This window comes from Somniosus microcephalus, chromosome 29 (assembly GCF_052327205.1).
Source record: "Somniosus microcephalus isolate GS21.2 chromosome 29, FLI_Smic_1.0, whole genome shotgun sequence".
Lineage (NCBI taxonomy): Eukaryota > Metazoa > Chordata > Chondrichthyes > Squaliformes > Somniosidae > Somniosus > Somniosus microcephalus.
The window spans coordinates 5,212,246-5,227,280 of NC_141015.1; the positions used below are offsets into that span (position 1 = coordinate 5,212,246).

Consider the following 15,035-nt stretch of genomic DNA (forward strand, 5'->3'; position numbering starts at 1 on the left):
GAATGAAAAACAAACTGCTTCTGGCTGCTCTTATATACAGCCGACTCCGACCTGACTGAGAAAGCGCAGAGTAAGAGAGGAGGGGAGGGGAGGAGACAGAGTGAGAGATTAAACCGAGAGAGCGGGAGGGGAGGAGACAATTTCAAGAGTGACAGACAGAGCAGAGAGCGGCCTCTGATCTTCCAGTTCCACCTCCAGCTTTCTGCAATCGCCATATTCAAACCGTTTATCGACAGTAGAACCGAAACACAGCGCTCCGCACAAACCCTTACAGACTTGGACTTCATACTCAAGGGTTCCCTGAAACCAGAATCTTTTAAATAAGGTCCTGTTACCATTAACAATCAGTAATATTCCCGCCTATATACAGTTCCTTCTGTCACAAGTCAACCCGTCTCCTTCCATGTCAATCTCAGACCTTATTCCTTCTCCCCACACAGACGGGTTCAGCAGTTTACAAACACCTTATTCCAGGTGATTTGGAGAATCTCATATGTTGGGGTTTAGGTCGTGACGCGGGGTATCTCTGCCAGTGTCTCCGTCTCACAGAGACTCTCACCCTGAACCTGTGAACTGAAAATGACCATGAACTGAGCCTGGAGCCGAACACCCCCCCCAGTTAGAGTGAGGCGGGCCCGGGACATCCCATTCTCTGTGTTTTATTGCAGACACTGGGGGAGGGGTGGGTGCAGCGAATGTCAGCGAGTCACCAGGGAGCCGGGGTTCATTTGAAAAGATTCCAATCGGGAATCTGAGCGCGGCCCCGGGACATGGATCATTTGATTCCGTGATCAGCTCTTTTTGGAAAGACGTGGGTGGCTCTGAAAAGAGCCTTTAGTTTCACATGTTTACAAGTTGTCCTTTTTACTTTCTTTTGCTCGCTGCTTTCTGAGACTTTGCTGATTTGGGCTTGGCCTTCGGTTTTTCCACCTTCTTGGCTGCCTTCACCTTTCCGCCTGTGGCCTTCTTGGGGCTCTTGGGCTTCTTCACCGCCGCCTTCTTCCCAGCCGTCGCTTTCTCTGTCTTTTTTGACTTTGATGCCTTCTTGATGATCGTTTTCTTGGCTGCTGGTTTCTTGGCTGGAGATTTCTTGGCTGCTGGTTTCTTGGCTGGAGATTTCTTAGCTGGTGATTTCTTGGCTGCTGGTTTCTTGGCTGGAGATTTCTTGGCTGCTGGTTCCTTGGCTGGAGATTTCTTGGCTGCTGGTTTCTTGGCTGGAGATTTCTTGGCTGCTGGTTTCTTGGCTGCAGATTTCTTGGCTGCTGGTTTCTTGGCTGGAGATTTCTTGGCTGACGGTTTCTTCACCTTATTTCCCTCTTTCCTCTGGGATTCCTTCTTAGCGAGCCTGAAGGAACCCGCGGCGCCCGTGCCCTTTGTCTGCTCCAGGGAGCCGTTTTCCACTTGCCTCTTGATACTTAACCTGATCTGGGAACTTAACTTCAGCACATCGACGCCGTTGGCAGCCAGAGCCTTCTTTATCGCGGCCAGCGATATCCCCTTGCGATCGCTGCCACTCGCCACAACCTTGAGGATCTGCTCGCCCAACGTGGGACCAACTGGCTTGGAGCGGGGAGCCGCTTTCTTCTTCTTGCTGGGAGACTGGATTTGAGCGGCGGCGGCAGGAGGAGCCGTTTCGGCGGCTGCAGTCTCAGTCATGTCCGCGACTCTGTAGAAAATCTCTCTGATACTCAGAGCTAGGTCAGAAATGAAACGAGAGGCGGTGGCACAGAGCAACTTAAAGGCAGCGAGCGGACGGGGCGGAGACATCCTGCTGTCAGCTCCCGGCCCCTCCAGCCTCTCTGTGTTTCTCTCTCCTCATTAACACACCGATTCCAAATAAACTCGGGCTCTCCAGATTCCCAGACTGGCCTCTTTCTGTCTCGAAGACCGGGATGTTTGCTGTCGAGAAAGTTTCATCAGAATTCAAGGCAGCAATTTCAATTTAAAGCCGTTTCATTGCTGCACTGACCGCGCTCTTTCACCCGATCGCCGACATGTTCTCTGTTTTTTGACTGAAATTTGAAATCAACTAAAACTTCATGTTTAATTCCCACTTCAGGGCTGAGCAGGGGGGCAGGGCGATCCTATGACAGGGAAATCTTTGAATTTTACACAAGAGGGTCTCTGAAATCCGGCGATGAGTGCGGACACACAAACACAGTGACATTAGTCTAACCCGCCCGCCCATTTAACACACCCTCGTTGACACAGTGTTCACTCTGCTCATTCACAGCACAATCTGTTCCCAGATTTACAGTTCCCGGGACAGGTTTTCCTCTCCGCTCGGCCTGTGCTGCCGATTCTCGGGGTTAGTTGGAGTTTCCCAGCTCAGTCAGTGTTAAACACTCTGAGGCCGGCGCTCCTCACAGTGTCTGTTCCCCAGATTCAGGGGCAGGAGCCAATCACAGCTCTGGCTGTGTTCACCCATATCTGGATTGAAGGTATTAAATTGTTCGCAGGCAGGAATATGTTTGATTTATGATCTCACCAGCCATCTAGCCTCTGTCCATCTCTCTCTCCGAAACTGAGGAACAGAACTGAGGAACTGGTGTCCGATGCATTCCATTCTCAACACCCAGAGACAGCAACCAGAGAGAGAGAGAGAGAGACAGAGAGAGAGACTGTATCAGTCTGAATGTTCCTACTCTGAGCCAGGCGGCCCACGCACTCTCTGTTACCGAGATTTAGGGGCAGGAACGTGTCACAGTTTGGCTGTGTGGATCCTAGCCTGCTTTTAGATTACTGTATTATTCACAGAAATAGTGAGACTTTCTGTTCACCGCACATGCCTTGAGCTCGGTTTCAATAGACCTAAAACTGAGAGGTTCAGCATCGTTCCAGGTATAACAGGCAGGGCTGGGGGATAGTACGACTGGGGATTGATCCTGTACACAAGGCAGAGAGACAGACACAGGGCGTGACAGTCAGACAGGCCCGGGATCTTGTCTCGTGTCTGTCGGCGACTCGCCCAGCGGAGACAGGCAGAGACTGATTAAACTCCCCACTCACCAGCAGTTCAGTGTCAGAGATTGACAGAGCCTGTTCCTCTCCACTGTTCCATACAGTATTGGGGAGACAAATCGCTAAAGGGACAGGATTCGAGTCGCTCTCACACTCACCGGCAGCAACTGACGTGTGTCCAGAGTCGCTTTCTCCTCTCCTAATATCTCCTTATCAGTCTCGATGTCAATGTTTCTTTGATAAGGCTCATGAGAAGCTCATTGGGACGATTTATTCCGTTTAAGGCGTTATATATATTCATGTTGTTGTTGTTATTGCTATATTTAATTTGAGTGTCAGGAAGACAGGTCTGAGCATATGTGATAAGCACTTGCCTGCTCCTCCCTCTCTCCCCACAGTGTTTAAAGCGACAGGAAGGGCCCGTGCGAGCTTCCCTCTCCCAGCTCTGCCAGCGGGGGCCGTTTCCTCTGTGCTCGGCTGATGATCGCTGAACACATCAGGGAGCGGAGATATCACGGGCCCGAGTAAGGGAGCAAACAGCAGCCTCCTCACAGCAGCACATCACATTGGGACTGTGTCCGCAGATGGGCTTTGAGTCGGGGTATGTTCAGCGGCAGTCGGGGACATTTTGTACGAGACAGCGTGGAGCAGCAACTCGCTCCGGAACTTGGAGTGAGTGGGGGAAGGGAGAGGCCATTCTCGGGCTGTGTTTGTACAGTGTAAGGTAACATAGAAACTAAATCACCTCGCTCTTTCAAATCATTGCTGCTTTCTTCCCCCAAAGCAGGAGTGGATATTCCTGATTCAGATCCAGTCACACGGTGTCTGTTGTTCTTGAACAGTGAACATTGGATTGGAGCCTGAGAGTGAGGATGTGAGGAGTTTCACAAAGTGCATCTATTGCAGGCACCAGGTGAGAAGTGTGAAAGAACACATTTCAAAAATCGGTGATTTTGTTTCGGTGCGTTGAGTTCTCCAAAACCGTGTTGCTGGTGATTGGGAGATACATAGTCGCTACTTCAGGTACATCAGGATCCGTGCTCTGAGACATTCTGTTAATTACACAGGCCCTCAACTCGGTTTCAATGGAATGATAGAGCCATAATCATAGAGTCATAACGGCACAGAAGGAAGCCATCGAGTCCGTGCCATCTCTCTGCAGAGCAATCCAGTCAGTCCCATTCCCCCGCTCCAACCCGTAGCCCTGCAAGTTTATTTCCCACAAGTCCCCTTGAAGACATTGAGTGTGTCCGCTTCCACCACTTCTGTCGGCAGCGAGTTCCAGGTCCTCAACATTCGCTGCGTAAAAATGTTTTTCCTCACACCACCGCACCACCCACCCCATCTCTTGCCCAAAACCTCAAATCTCTTTCCCCTAGTCCTGATACCAACAACCAGTGGGAAGAGCCTTTCCCCGTCTAGCCGATCCAAACCCGTCATAATCTTGTACACCTCTATCAAATCACCCCTCAACCTCCTTTGCTCTAATGAAAAAAATCCAGCATCTCCAACATTTGCTTGTAGCTAAGATTCCCAATCCGCAGAACTTTTTGATAAAGCTCCTCTGCACCCTCTCAAGGGCCTTCACATCCTTCCTAAAGTGTGGTGACCAGAACTGGACGCAATTCTTCAGTTGTGCCCTAACCAGTGCTTTATAATGATTCAGCATAACTTCTCTACATTTGTACTCAATACCTCTATTTATGAATCCCAAGATCCCATATCCTTTGCTAACCGCTATCTCAATATGTCCTGCTACATTCAGGGACCTATGCCCATTAACTCCCAGGTCCCTCTGTCCCTGCACACTCTTTACAATTGTGCCAATACGTGTATATTGCCTCTCCCTGTTTCCTCTGCCAAAATGCATCACCTCACTCTTCTCTGTTTAAATTCCATCTGCCACTTGTCTGTCCATTCTGCCAATCTTTCTATGTCCTGTTGCAGTCGATTGGTATCATCCTCACTCTATGGCACACCCCCACATGAGGTGTGAATTGGAAATTTAGAAATGTTATTTTGTATTCCAATTTCCAGGTCATTTATAAATATAATAAAGAATGCAGTGGCCCCAGCACTGACAGTTGGTGAACACTACTGTCTACCATCCTTCTCTCTGAATAACAGCCATTTACCACAACTCGCTGTTTTCTGTCCATAGACTGAAAACAATTGCTTTACAGACCAGGTACCTGTGGTTATATTCCAGGAAGCCTTGCAGAATTTGATAGGTAGTCCAATGGGACTGGGAGATATAAACCTGAACTGTGGCAATAGGGTCATCCCATTCATGGTCCAATGCTGGGGTTGGTTTGTGTCTGGATGCTGATAACTTACTATAGAACTGTCCTACACACCTGCTGTGGAGCATCTGGGACCCGCTGTATTGCAGTAAGATCAGACCATGACACAATTTGTATCGCAGTTTCCTCTCCCCAGATACTTTACTTTGTTATTATAAACAAACACATTAATTATTAATTTATTTTTATATTCTACCCACAACTGTCCATATTGTATAACTAATTCTGTTCTCATATTATCATTCTCAGTGCAAAATACTTCACTGAGCCAGAATAAATGTGATCTTTCCTCCACACGGAACAGGAGGAGCAGTGCAGGCAGCTCCTTCTCACACACAGTAAGTACATTATCACTCACAGAATGACAGATTGAGATTGAATCACAATCACTTACTGTAACTGAGATTGACTGACAGATACAGATGAAGACCTACACTCAAATACCAGAGATAGACAGTTACTGAGTAAAATCCACACTCCCATACTAGACACAGACAGATAGACAGAAACTGAAGCTCACATAGCAGATACAGACAGGTAATGACTGAAATCCACAGTCACTCACCAGAAACTGACAGGTACAGAAAACACCCAATGAGAAGCTGACGGGTACAGGACAAAATTCCACTCACATACCAGAAACTGACAGGTACAGGACAAATTCCCCCTCACATACCAGAAACTGACAGATACTGGACAAAAAACCCTCACATTACAAATACTGACAGGTACAGGACAAAATCCCCCTCACAAAACAAAAACTGACAGGTGCAGTGGAAAATTCACTCACATACCAGAAACTGACAGGTATTGGACAAAAACCCATGCGCATACCAGAAACTGACAGGTACAGGACAAAATCCCCCTCACATACCAGAAACTGACAGGTACAGTGGAAAATTCACTCACATACCAGAAACTGACAGGTACTGGACCAAAACCCATGCACATACCAGAAACTGACTGGTACAGTGGAAAATTCACTCACATACCAGAAACTGACAGGTACTGGACAAAAACCCATGCACATACCAGAAACTGACAGGTACAGGACAAAATTCCCCTCACATACCAGAAACTGACAGGTAGAGTGGAAAATTCACTCACATACCAGAAACTGACACGTACTGGACAAAAACCCATGCACATACCAAAAACTGACTGGTACAGGATAAAACCCCACTCACATATCAGAAATGGACAGGTACAGTACAAAATCCCACTCACATACAAGATAATGGCAGCTACATTACTAAATCTCACCCACATATCAGAAACTGTCAGATAAAGAACAAAACCCCAATCATATATCAGAAACTGATATTTACAGGACAAATCCTCCCTCACATTTCAAAATCTGGCAGGTACAGGACAAAACCACACTCGCATATCAGAAGTTGTCAGGAACAGGCCAAAACCAAACTCACAGACGAGAAACTGACAGGAAGAGGTCAAAACCCCACTCACATATCAGAAACTGCCATATACAGGGCAAAACATCACTCACATACCGGAAATTGACAGATACAGGACAATACCCCTCTCACAGATCAGATACTGACAGCTACAGGAAAAAAGAACAATAACATAAAGAAACTGCCAAATACAGGACAAAACCCACTCACATACCAGAAACTGACAGGTACAGGACAAAAACCCACTCACATACCAAAAACTGACAGGTACAGGGCCAATTCAGACACACATATCAGATACTGACAGGTACAGGACAGAATCCCACACACATTGCAGAAACTGAGAAATGGTTCATTCTCGGGTTGGCAATCAGTAACTAGTGGTTTTCCGCAGGGGTCAGTGCTGGGACCCCAACTCTTTACAATCTATATTAATGATTTGGAGGAGGGGACCAAATGCAACTTATCCAAGTTTGCTGACGATACAAAGATGCGAGGGAAAGCAGTGAGTGAGGAGGATATAAAAAACCTGCAAAGGGACATAGACAGCCTAAGTGAGTGGGCAGAAATTTGGCAGATGGAATATAATGTTGGAAAGTGTGAGCTTATGCACTTTGGCAGAAAAAATCAAAGAGCAAGATATTATCTAAATGGAAAGAAACTGCAAAGTGCTACAGTACAAAGGGATCTGGGGGTCCTGGTGCATGAAACACAGAAGGTTAGTATGCAGGTACAGCAGGTGATCAGGAAGGCCAATGGAATCTTGGCTTTTATTGCAAGGGGGATGGAGTATAAAAGCAGGGAAGTGTTGCTTCAGTTATACAGGGTACTGATGAGGCCACACCTGGAATACTGCATACAGTTTTGGTTTCCATATTTAAGAAAAGATATACTTGCTCTCGAGGCAGTTCAGAGAAGGTTCACTCGGTTGATTCCGGAGATGAGGGGGTTGCCTTATGAGGAAAGGTTGAGTAGGTTGGGCCTCTACTTATTGGAATTCAGAAGAATGAGAGGCGATCTTATCGAAACATATAAGATTGTGAGGGGGCTTGATCGGGTGGATGCGGGGTAGATGTTTCCACTGATGGGTGAGACTAGAACTAGGGGGCATAATCTTAGAATAATGGGCTGCCGTTTCAAAACTGAGATGAGGAGAAACTTCTTCACTCAGAGGGTAGTAAATCTATGGAATTTGCTACCTCAGAGAGCTGTGGAAGCTGCGACATTAAATAAATTTAAAACGGAGATAGACAGTTTCCTAGCTGATAAGGGAATTAGGGGTTACGGGGAGCGGGCAGGGAAGTGGACGTGAGTCTAGGTTCAGATCAGCCATGATCCTATTGAATGGCGGAGCAGGCCTGAGGGGCCATATGGCCTACTCCTGCTCCAACTGCTTATATTCTTATGTTCTTATGAACAGGACAAAATAAGTTCCAGAAAGTGACAGTAAAAGGAAAAAACTTAATTCACATATCAGAAACTGACAGGTACAGGAAAAACACAATGAACATACCAGAAAATGTCAGGTACAGGACAAAGCCCCACTCACATACCTGGAACTGATAGGTACAGGAAACATCCCCACTCACGTAACAGTAACTGACAGGTACAGGACAAAACCCCACTCACATAACAGAAACTGTCAGGTACAGGACAAAACCCAAATCACAAATCAGAAACTGACAAGTAAAGGACAAAATCCCACTCACGTATCAGAATCTGACAGCTACAGGAAAAATGAACACTAACATAAAGAAACTGCCAGGTACAGGATGAAGTCCCATTCACTTACCAGGTACTGATAAATGTAAGAAGTCATACAACGCCAGGTTATAGTCCAACAGCTTTATTTGAAATCACAAGCTTTCGGAGCGCTGCTCCTTCTTCAGGTGAAGTGGAGAAATGCATAAAGACACAGCTTATATAGTCAGAGAATCATGTCAGATGTTTACAGGTAACCTTTCCAACTGCCATTTATCACACCTTGGCAGAGAGATAATCACAGCAGTCAAAGGTGTGAATGGTGTCCAAACAGGTCAGTCAGGGAAACATTACATCAAAGAACAATGAGGTGGGGTCACAAGGGGTCAAATATTGCAGATGCTGGGGTCTGTATGAAAAACAAAAAAACAGACAAAAAACATTTTTTTTGGCTGGAAATCACAGCAGGTCCGGCCGCATCTGTGTAGAGAGAACAAGCCAATGTCGACTCGAGTCTGGATGACCCTGCATCAGGTGGGGTTACATGTAGCGTGACATGAACCCAAGATCTCGGTTGAGGCCGTCCTCATGGGTGCGGAACTTGGCTATCAGTTTCTGCTCGACGATTTTGCATTGTCGTGTGTCTCGAAGGCCACCTTGGAGAACTCCGGCATCTCCACACCACAGGTACTGATAGGTACATAACAAAACCCCATTCAGGTACCAGAATCTGACAGCTACAGGAATAACAGAACACAAACATAAAGAAACAGACAGGTACTGGACAAAACCCCGCTCACGTACCAGAAACTGACAGGTACAGGACAGAACCCCACTCAAGTAATGTATATACCTTTAAGGGTGGAACTACTTTTTACAGCTCATGTATACTGTAGCACCGGCAGTGACCACACCTGTATATAGCACTGAGTAGTAATCTGTACAGCCAGTTCCAGAGTGAGCCACGTTGTGTAAACACCGGTTGTACTGTTCTCCTGCAGTCTGTGTCTTACTACTGAGGGACACAACATTGGTGACGAGGCAAATTCGATCCTATCTGCAACTCTGCATCACCTCCCAGGGATTCGTTCCTGGAGACCAGTAGATTGGAGGTCAAGGCCAGAGACACGGGCGTTGACCACGGGCAACCACCCAGTCATCCAGCAGAGACTCAAGAATTGCGGGAGAGGCTGTTGAGAGCCAGGCTTGGCGTTCCAGTCGTGGTGGTCCAGCAAAACGGGCTGGCAACAGGCAGTGCGCAGACCCTTTCCAGACAACGGCAGGCTAGAGCCCGACCGAGCGGCACAGCAAAGGGCTGAGCAGCATCGACGGGAGAGAGAGAGAGGGCAGAGCACACAGGGCACAGCCGGTGTTCAGGGGCCAAGCAGCGTCGACGGGAGAGAGAGGGCAGAGCGCACAGGGTGCAGCCGGTGTTCAGGGGCCGAGCAGCATTGAGGAGAGTGAGAGAGATGCGCAGAAACCCGCGAGGCAGTGCCATTGCCACGAGGACTGCCGAGAGCAGCGTTGGCAGCAGTGTTGGAGAAGCGCGCGAAACCTACAGGGCCCCGCCATTGCCATGAGGACTGCCGAGAGCGGCGATGGCAGCAGCGGGGGAGGAATGAAAGCACGGGAGATGCCATTTTAAGCCATTGTAAACCACACCCAAAATGCCGAAGAGTGGCAGTATCACCGCATTTGACAATGAAGTCGAAGATTGGACTACATATGTCGAACGAATAGAGGTATATTGCAAGGCAAATCAGATGACAAGAAAGCGCCGGTATTGTTAAATTTAATGGGTGCAAAGACGTATGGCTTATTACAAAATCTAGTAACCCCAGCGAAGCCAGCGGAAAAGAGTTTTGGAGACATAGTGACGATACTACAGGAACATTTAAACCCCACACCGCTGCTGATAGCAGAAAGATTCAAGTTTCACAAACGGAACCAGCATAAGGATGAAAGCAATGCTGAATATTTAACAGAACTGCGCAAACTATCGAAACACTGCCAGTTTGGAACGGGACTGGCAGATACCTTAAGGGACAAGTTTGTGTGTGGGCTTCAAAGTGAAGGAACCCAGAAACGGCTTTTATCTGAAAAGGACCTTACGCTGGACAAGGCTTTCAGCATTGTGGTATCATATGAAGCAGCAGCACGGGGCGCTGCAGAGATACAACAGAGACCGCAAGAATATGGCACAAAAAAAATGTCATACAGAACAGAGAAGTGCTATCGCTGCAGCAGAACAACACACAACCACAATGATTGCTGGTTCAAAGACAAAGTGTGCAGACAGTGTGGAAAAGTAGGACACATAGCACGAGTCTGCAGGTCGGGAAAGAAAACCAGCAATAAGAAATCTCCAAAAGAAAAGTACAAGAAGTTACATAAGGTGACGGAGAATAGTTCAGACGAACAAAAGAGTGATACTGACTCCGAAAACAGGGAGTTGAGTTGTCTGAAACTACATAATGTGATCAAAACGGATAATCACCGAACCATTTGGGTCAATCTCAAGATAGCAGGAGTCCAGGTAAAAATGGAATTGGACACAGGATCAGCCCTAACAGTCATAAACTGATGGGACTACGAGCGGCTATTCTCACACATACCCTTGAGAGACACAAAAATTATTTTGAAGACGTACACGGGGCAAAAAGTCTACCCCAAAGGAAAAATAAGGGTGACCGTTATATATAACGGTAAGGAAACACCAAAACTAGACCTGTATGTATTGCAAGATGGAGGACCACCATTACTGGGACATGAATGGATCCGGAAAATACAGCTGGATTGGCATTGGCATTCCACTGACTGTGGCTGCCAAAAAGGATGACGACGTCACACCTGGGCGACTGTCAAAGATCCTAACCGACGCGCAAGAAGTGTTCCAGCAAGGACTCGGAACACTAAAAGGCATGACAGCAACAATTAAAATCAAAGAAAACGCAAGCCCAAAATTTTTTAAGGCCAGCCGTCGAAGCAGTGCTGGAGAGTTTGGAATGTTCAGGAGTACTGTCCAAGGTAGACTGGAGTGAGTGGGCTACATCCATCGTCACTGTGATGAAAAAGTCGTTGAGCAGCACGCCTGGGGAACCAAGGAAGGTTCGCATTTGTGGGGACTTTAAGGTAACAGTGAACCCAATCCACCACACCGTGCAATATCCACTTCCGCGGATTGAAGATATTTTCGCCTCGCTATCTGGAGGGAAACGCTTCACTAAGATTGATCTGGCCCAGGCGTATCTGCAAATGGAGGTAGAAGAAGCATCAAAAAATACCTCCCAATCAACACCCATAAAGGTCTCCACCAACACAACCGGCTGGTATTCGGGGTAGCATCAGCTCCGGCTATTTGGCAAAAGGCAATGGAACAAGTCCTGCAAGGGATCCCAGGGACCCAGTGTTATTTGGACGACATCCTGGTCACGGGCGAAAATGACAGTGATCACCTCGCCAACCTAGAGCAGGTGCTCACGAGATTGAAGGAATATGGGCTCCGAGCTAACCGCCCCAAATGCGAGTTTTTTAAAAAACAGATCTCATATTGTGGCCACGTTATCGATAAAGAGAGGTTACATAAGTCCCCAGAAAAGATTGAGGCAGCAGTCAAGGCTCCAGCACCAGAAAACGTGTCACAATTGAGGTCATTCCTCGGGCTGGTAAACTACTACCATAAGTTCTTGCCAAATTTGTCTGCTATACTACACCCACTGAACACCCTACTGCAAACTGGAGCACCATGGAAGTGGAGTGACGAATGTAAACAAGCTTTCCAGAAGAGCAAAACACTAATCACATTGAAAGAGGTATTGGCCCATTTCAACCCAGCACTACCAATTTGGTTGGCGTGTGATGCATCACCCTACGGCATTGGAGCGGTGCTGTCGCACAAATTCTCGGACGGCTCAGAGAGGCCAATAGCCCTTGCATCACGATCACTAACCTCAGCCGAGCGTAACTACACCCAGATTGACAGGGAGGCCCTCAGCCTAGTGTGGGGAGTGAAAAAGTTCAATCACTATCTGCACGGGCAGAAATTCACCTTGCTGACTGACCACCAGCCACTTGTCTCCATTTTTAATCTGAAGAAGGGCGTTCCGGTGATGACTGCGCAACAACTACAAAGATGGTCACTCTTTCTAGGGGCGCACCACTATGAGATTGAATATAAGGGCACGAAACAGCATGGAAATGCTGATGGGCTATCACGCCTGCCACTGCCTACTGCGGAGGAAGCACCAGCAGTGGATCCTGTCAAAATATTTCATTCGACTATAGTTGAATACCTACCGGTAACTAACGCTCGTATAGAAAAGGAGACCCGAAATGATCCGACACTGTCTCAGGTATATGATTTGACAGTGAAGGGATGGCCAACACATGGCGACTCACTGTTGCCAGCATTCTCATCCAGAAGAGAACAGCTGTCAGTGTGCTGGGGGGCCTTGATGTGTGGATCCCGAGTGGTAATTCCACCCAAGTTAAAGGAGAGAGTGCTCAATGAGCTTCACGAAGGCCATCTGGGAGGGGTGAAAATGAAAAGCCTTGCTAGGGCTTATGTGTGGTGGCCGGGGATCGATCAACAAATCGAGGACCTAATAAAAAGCTGCTCAGGATGCCAGAAGGTCCAAAATGCACCACCACATGCCCTTCTACACCCATGGGAGTGGCCCTCCTCTCCATGGCAATGGGTGCATATTGATTTTGCTGGTCCATTCATGGACTCAATGTTTGTAATAGCCGTGGATGCGCACTCGAAATGGCCTGAGGTCATCAAAATGTCCTCCACCACCACGGAGAAAACTATTGCAGTCCTATGGACCATTTTTGCCAGGAACGGCTTGCCAGAACAGATTTGCACTGATAACGGACCACAGTTTGTGTCCGAAGAATTCCGGAGGTTTATGAAGAAGAATGGGGTAAGGCATTACACATCCGCCCCGTATCATCCAGCCACAAATGGATTGGCTGAGAGGTTAGTACAAACCTTTAAGAAGGCAATAAAGGCTATGTACAATGACAACATTCCGCTGCAGCATAAGGTGGACAATTTCCTGTTTGCCTACCGGAATGCGACACATGCAGTCACCAACCAGGCCTCGGCCATGATGTTCTTTAACTGAAGGTTAAGATCTCGCCTGGAATTGCTCAGACCAAACGTACGAAGAGATGTTGAGAGTAGGCAATTCCAGCACATCCATGAGAAGCCAACAAGGAGCTTCAATGTAGGGCAACCAGTCTTGGCCCGCGACTACCGAACAGAAAAATGGCAGCCAGGAACGATATGCACATGGCAGGGCCCACTAATGTACACAGTGGACGTTGGGGAGAACATCGTGAGATGCCATGCTGATCAGATCCTAGAGTCACAGGAACAAATCAACCCCATGCCTCGCCCATACGTACCTGGTGAGGAACCCGACTTCCAGGTCGCATCTACTCCAGAAAGAGTAGCATCGGAAGCTGATGACCCAACTGACGACAGGGTGCCAGAATCGCCTCCGCACCAAGAGCAAGGCACTTGGGAAAGGCACTATCCAGAAAGGATCAGGAAGCCTCCCCAAAGACTGAATATATAAATGGACTATTTTCAGCTAACGTTGTATGTTAAAAGTGTTAATTGTAATTAGTTTGATATTTAATTGTTAAATGAGTGTTATGGTACTGTTAATCTAAAAGGGGAGGAATTGTAATGTATATACCTTTAAGGGGGGAACTACTTTTTACAGCTCATGTATACTGTAGTACCGGCAGTGACCACACCTGTATATAGCACTGAGTAGAAATCTGTACAGTCAGTTCCAGAGTGAGCCATGTTGAGTAAACATCGGTTGTACCATTCTCCTGCAGTCTGTGTCTTACTACTGATGGACACAACAACTCACATACCAGAAACTGACAGGTACAGGGCTAATCCGACTCACAGATCAGATATAAGACAGTTACAGGACAAAATTCCATGCACATTTCAGAAACTGAGAGGTACAGGAAAGAAACCAAAACACATATCTGAAACTGAGAGATGCAGCACAAAACCCACTCACAAACCTGAAACTGATTGGTACAGTACAAAACCCCACTCACAAACCAGAAACAGACAGTGAGAGGACAAAACCCGACTCACATATCAGATACTGACATTTACTGGACAAAGACCCACTCACATATCAGGAACTGAGAGGTACAGGACAAAAGCCCTCTCAAATACCAGAAACTGACAGGTACAGGATATAACCCCATTCACATACCAGAGACTGATAGGTACATGAGAAATCCCAACTCATATACCAGAAACTGACAGGTACAGGATAAAAACCTCACTCACATCACAGAAACTGACAGGCAAATGCATATCCGCAATAACATGCCACAAACCAACAGGTACAGAATAAAATCCCTCTCACCTACAAGGAGCTGACAGGTACAGGACAAAACCGCACTCAGAGATCAGAAAATGACAGCTATAGTACAAAACCCCGCTCACATACCAGAAGCTGACAGGTACAGGACAAAACCCCACTCACAGATCAGAAAATGGCAGCTATAGTACAAAACCCCGCTCACATAACAGAACCTGACAGGTACAGGATAAAATTCCTCTCACATACCAGAAGCTGACAGCTAAGGGACAAAACACCACTCACATACC

General features: G+C 47.2%; 1 protein-coding gene across 1 annotated transcript; it reads right to left on the bottom strand.

The window, feature by feature from the left end:
• Window positions 1-847: 847 nt before the first annotated feature.
• LOC147098358 (histone H1.01-like) lies at window positions 848-1,656 on the bottom strand. The gene is made up of 2 exons (XM_085970015.1): window positions 1,034-1,656; window positions 848-973 (listed from the first exon to the last, which is right to left on the bottom strand). The coding sequence occupies exons 1-2, from the start codon at window positions 1,654-1,656 to the stop codon at window positions 865-867; spliced, it is 732 nt and encodes a 243-aa protein (XP_085826141.1). The 3' UTR covers window positions 848-864.
• Window positions 1,657-15,035: the final 13,379 nt, after the last annotated feature.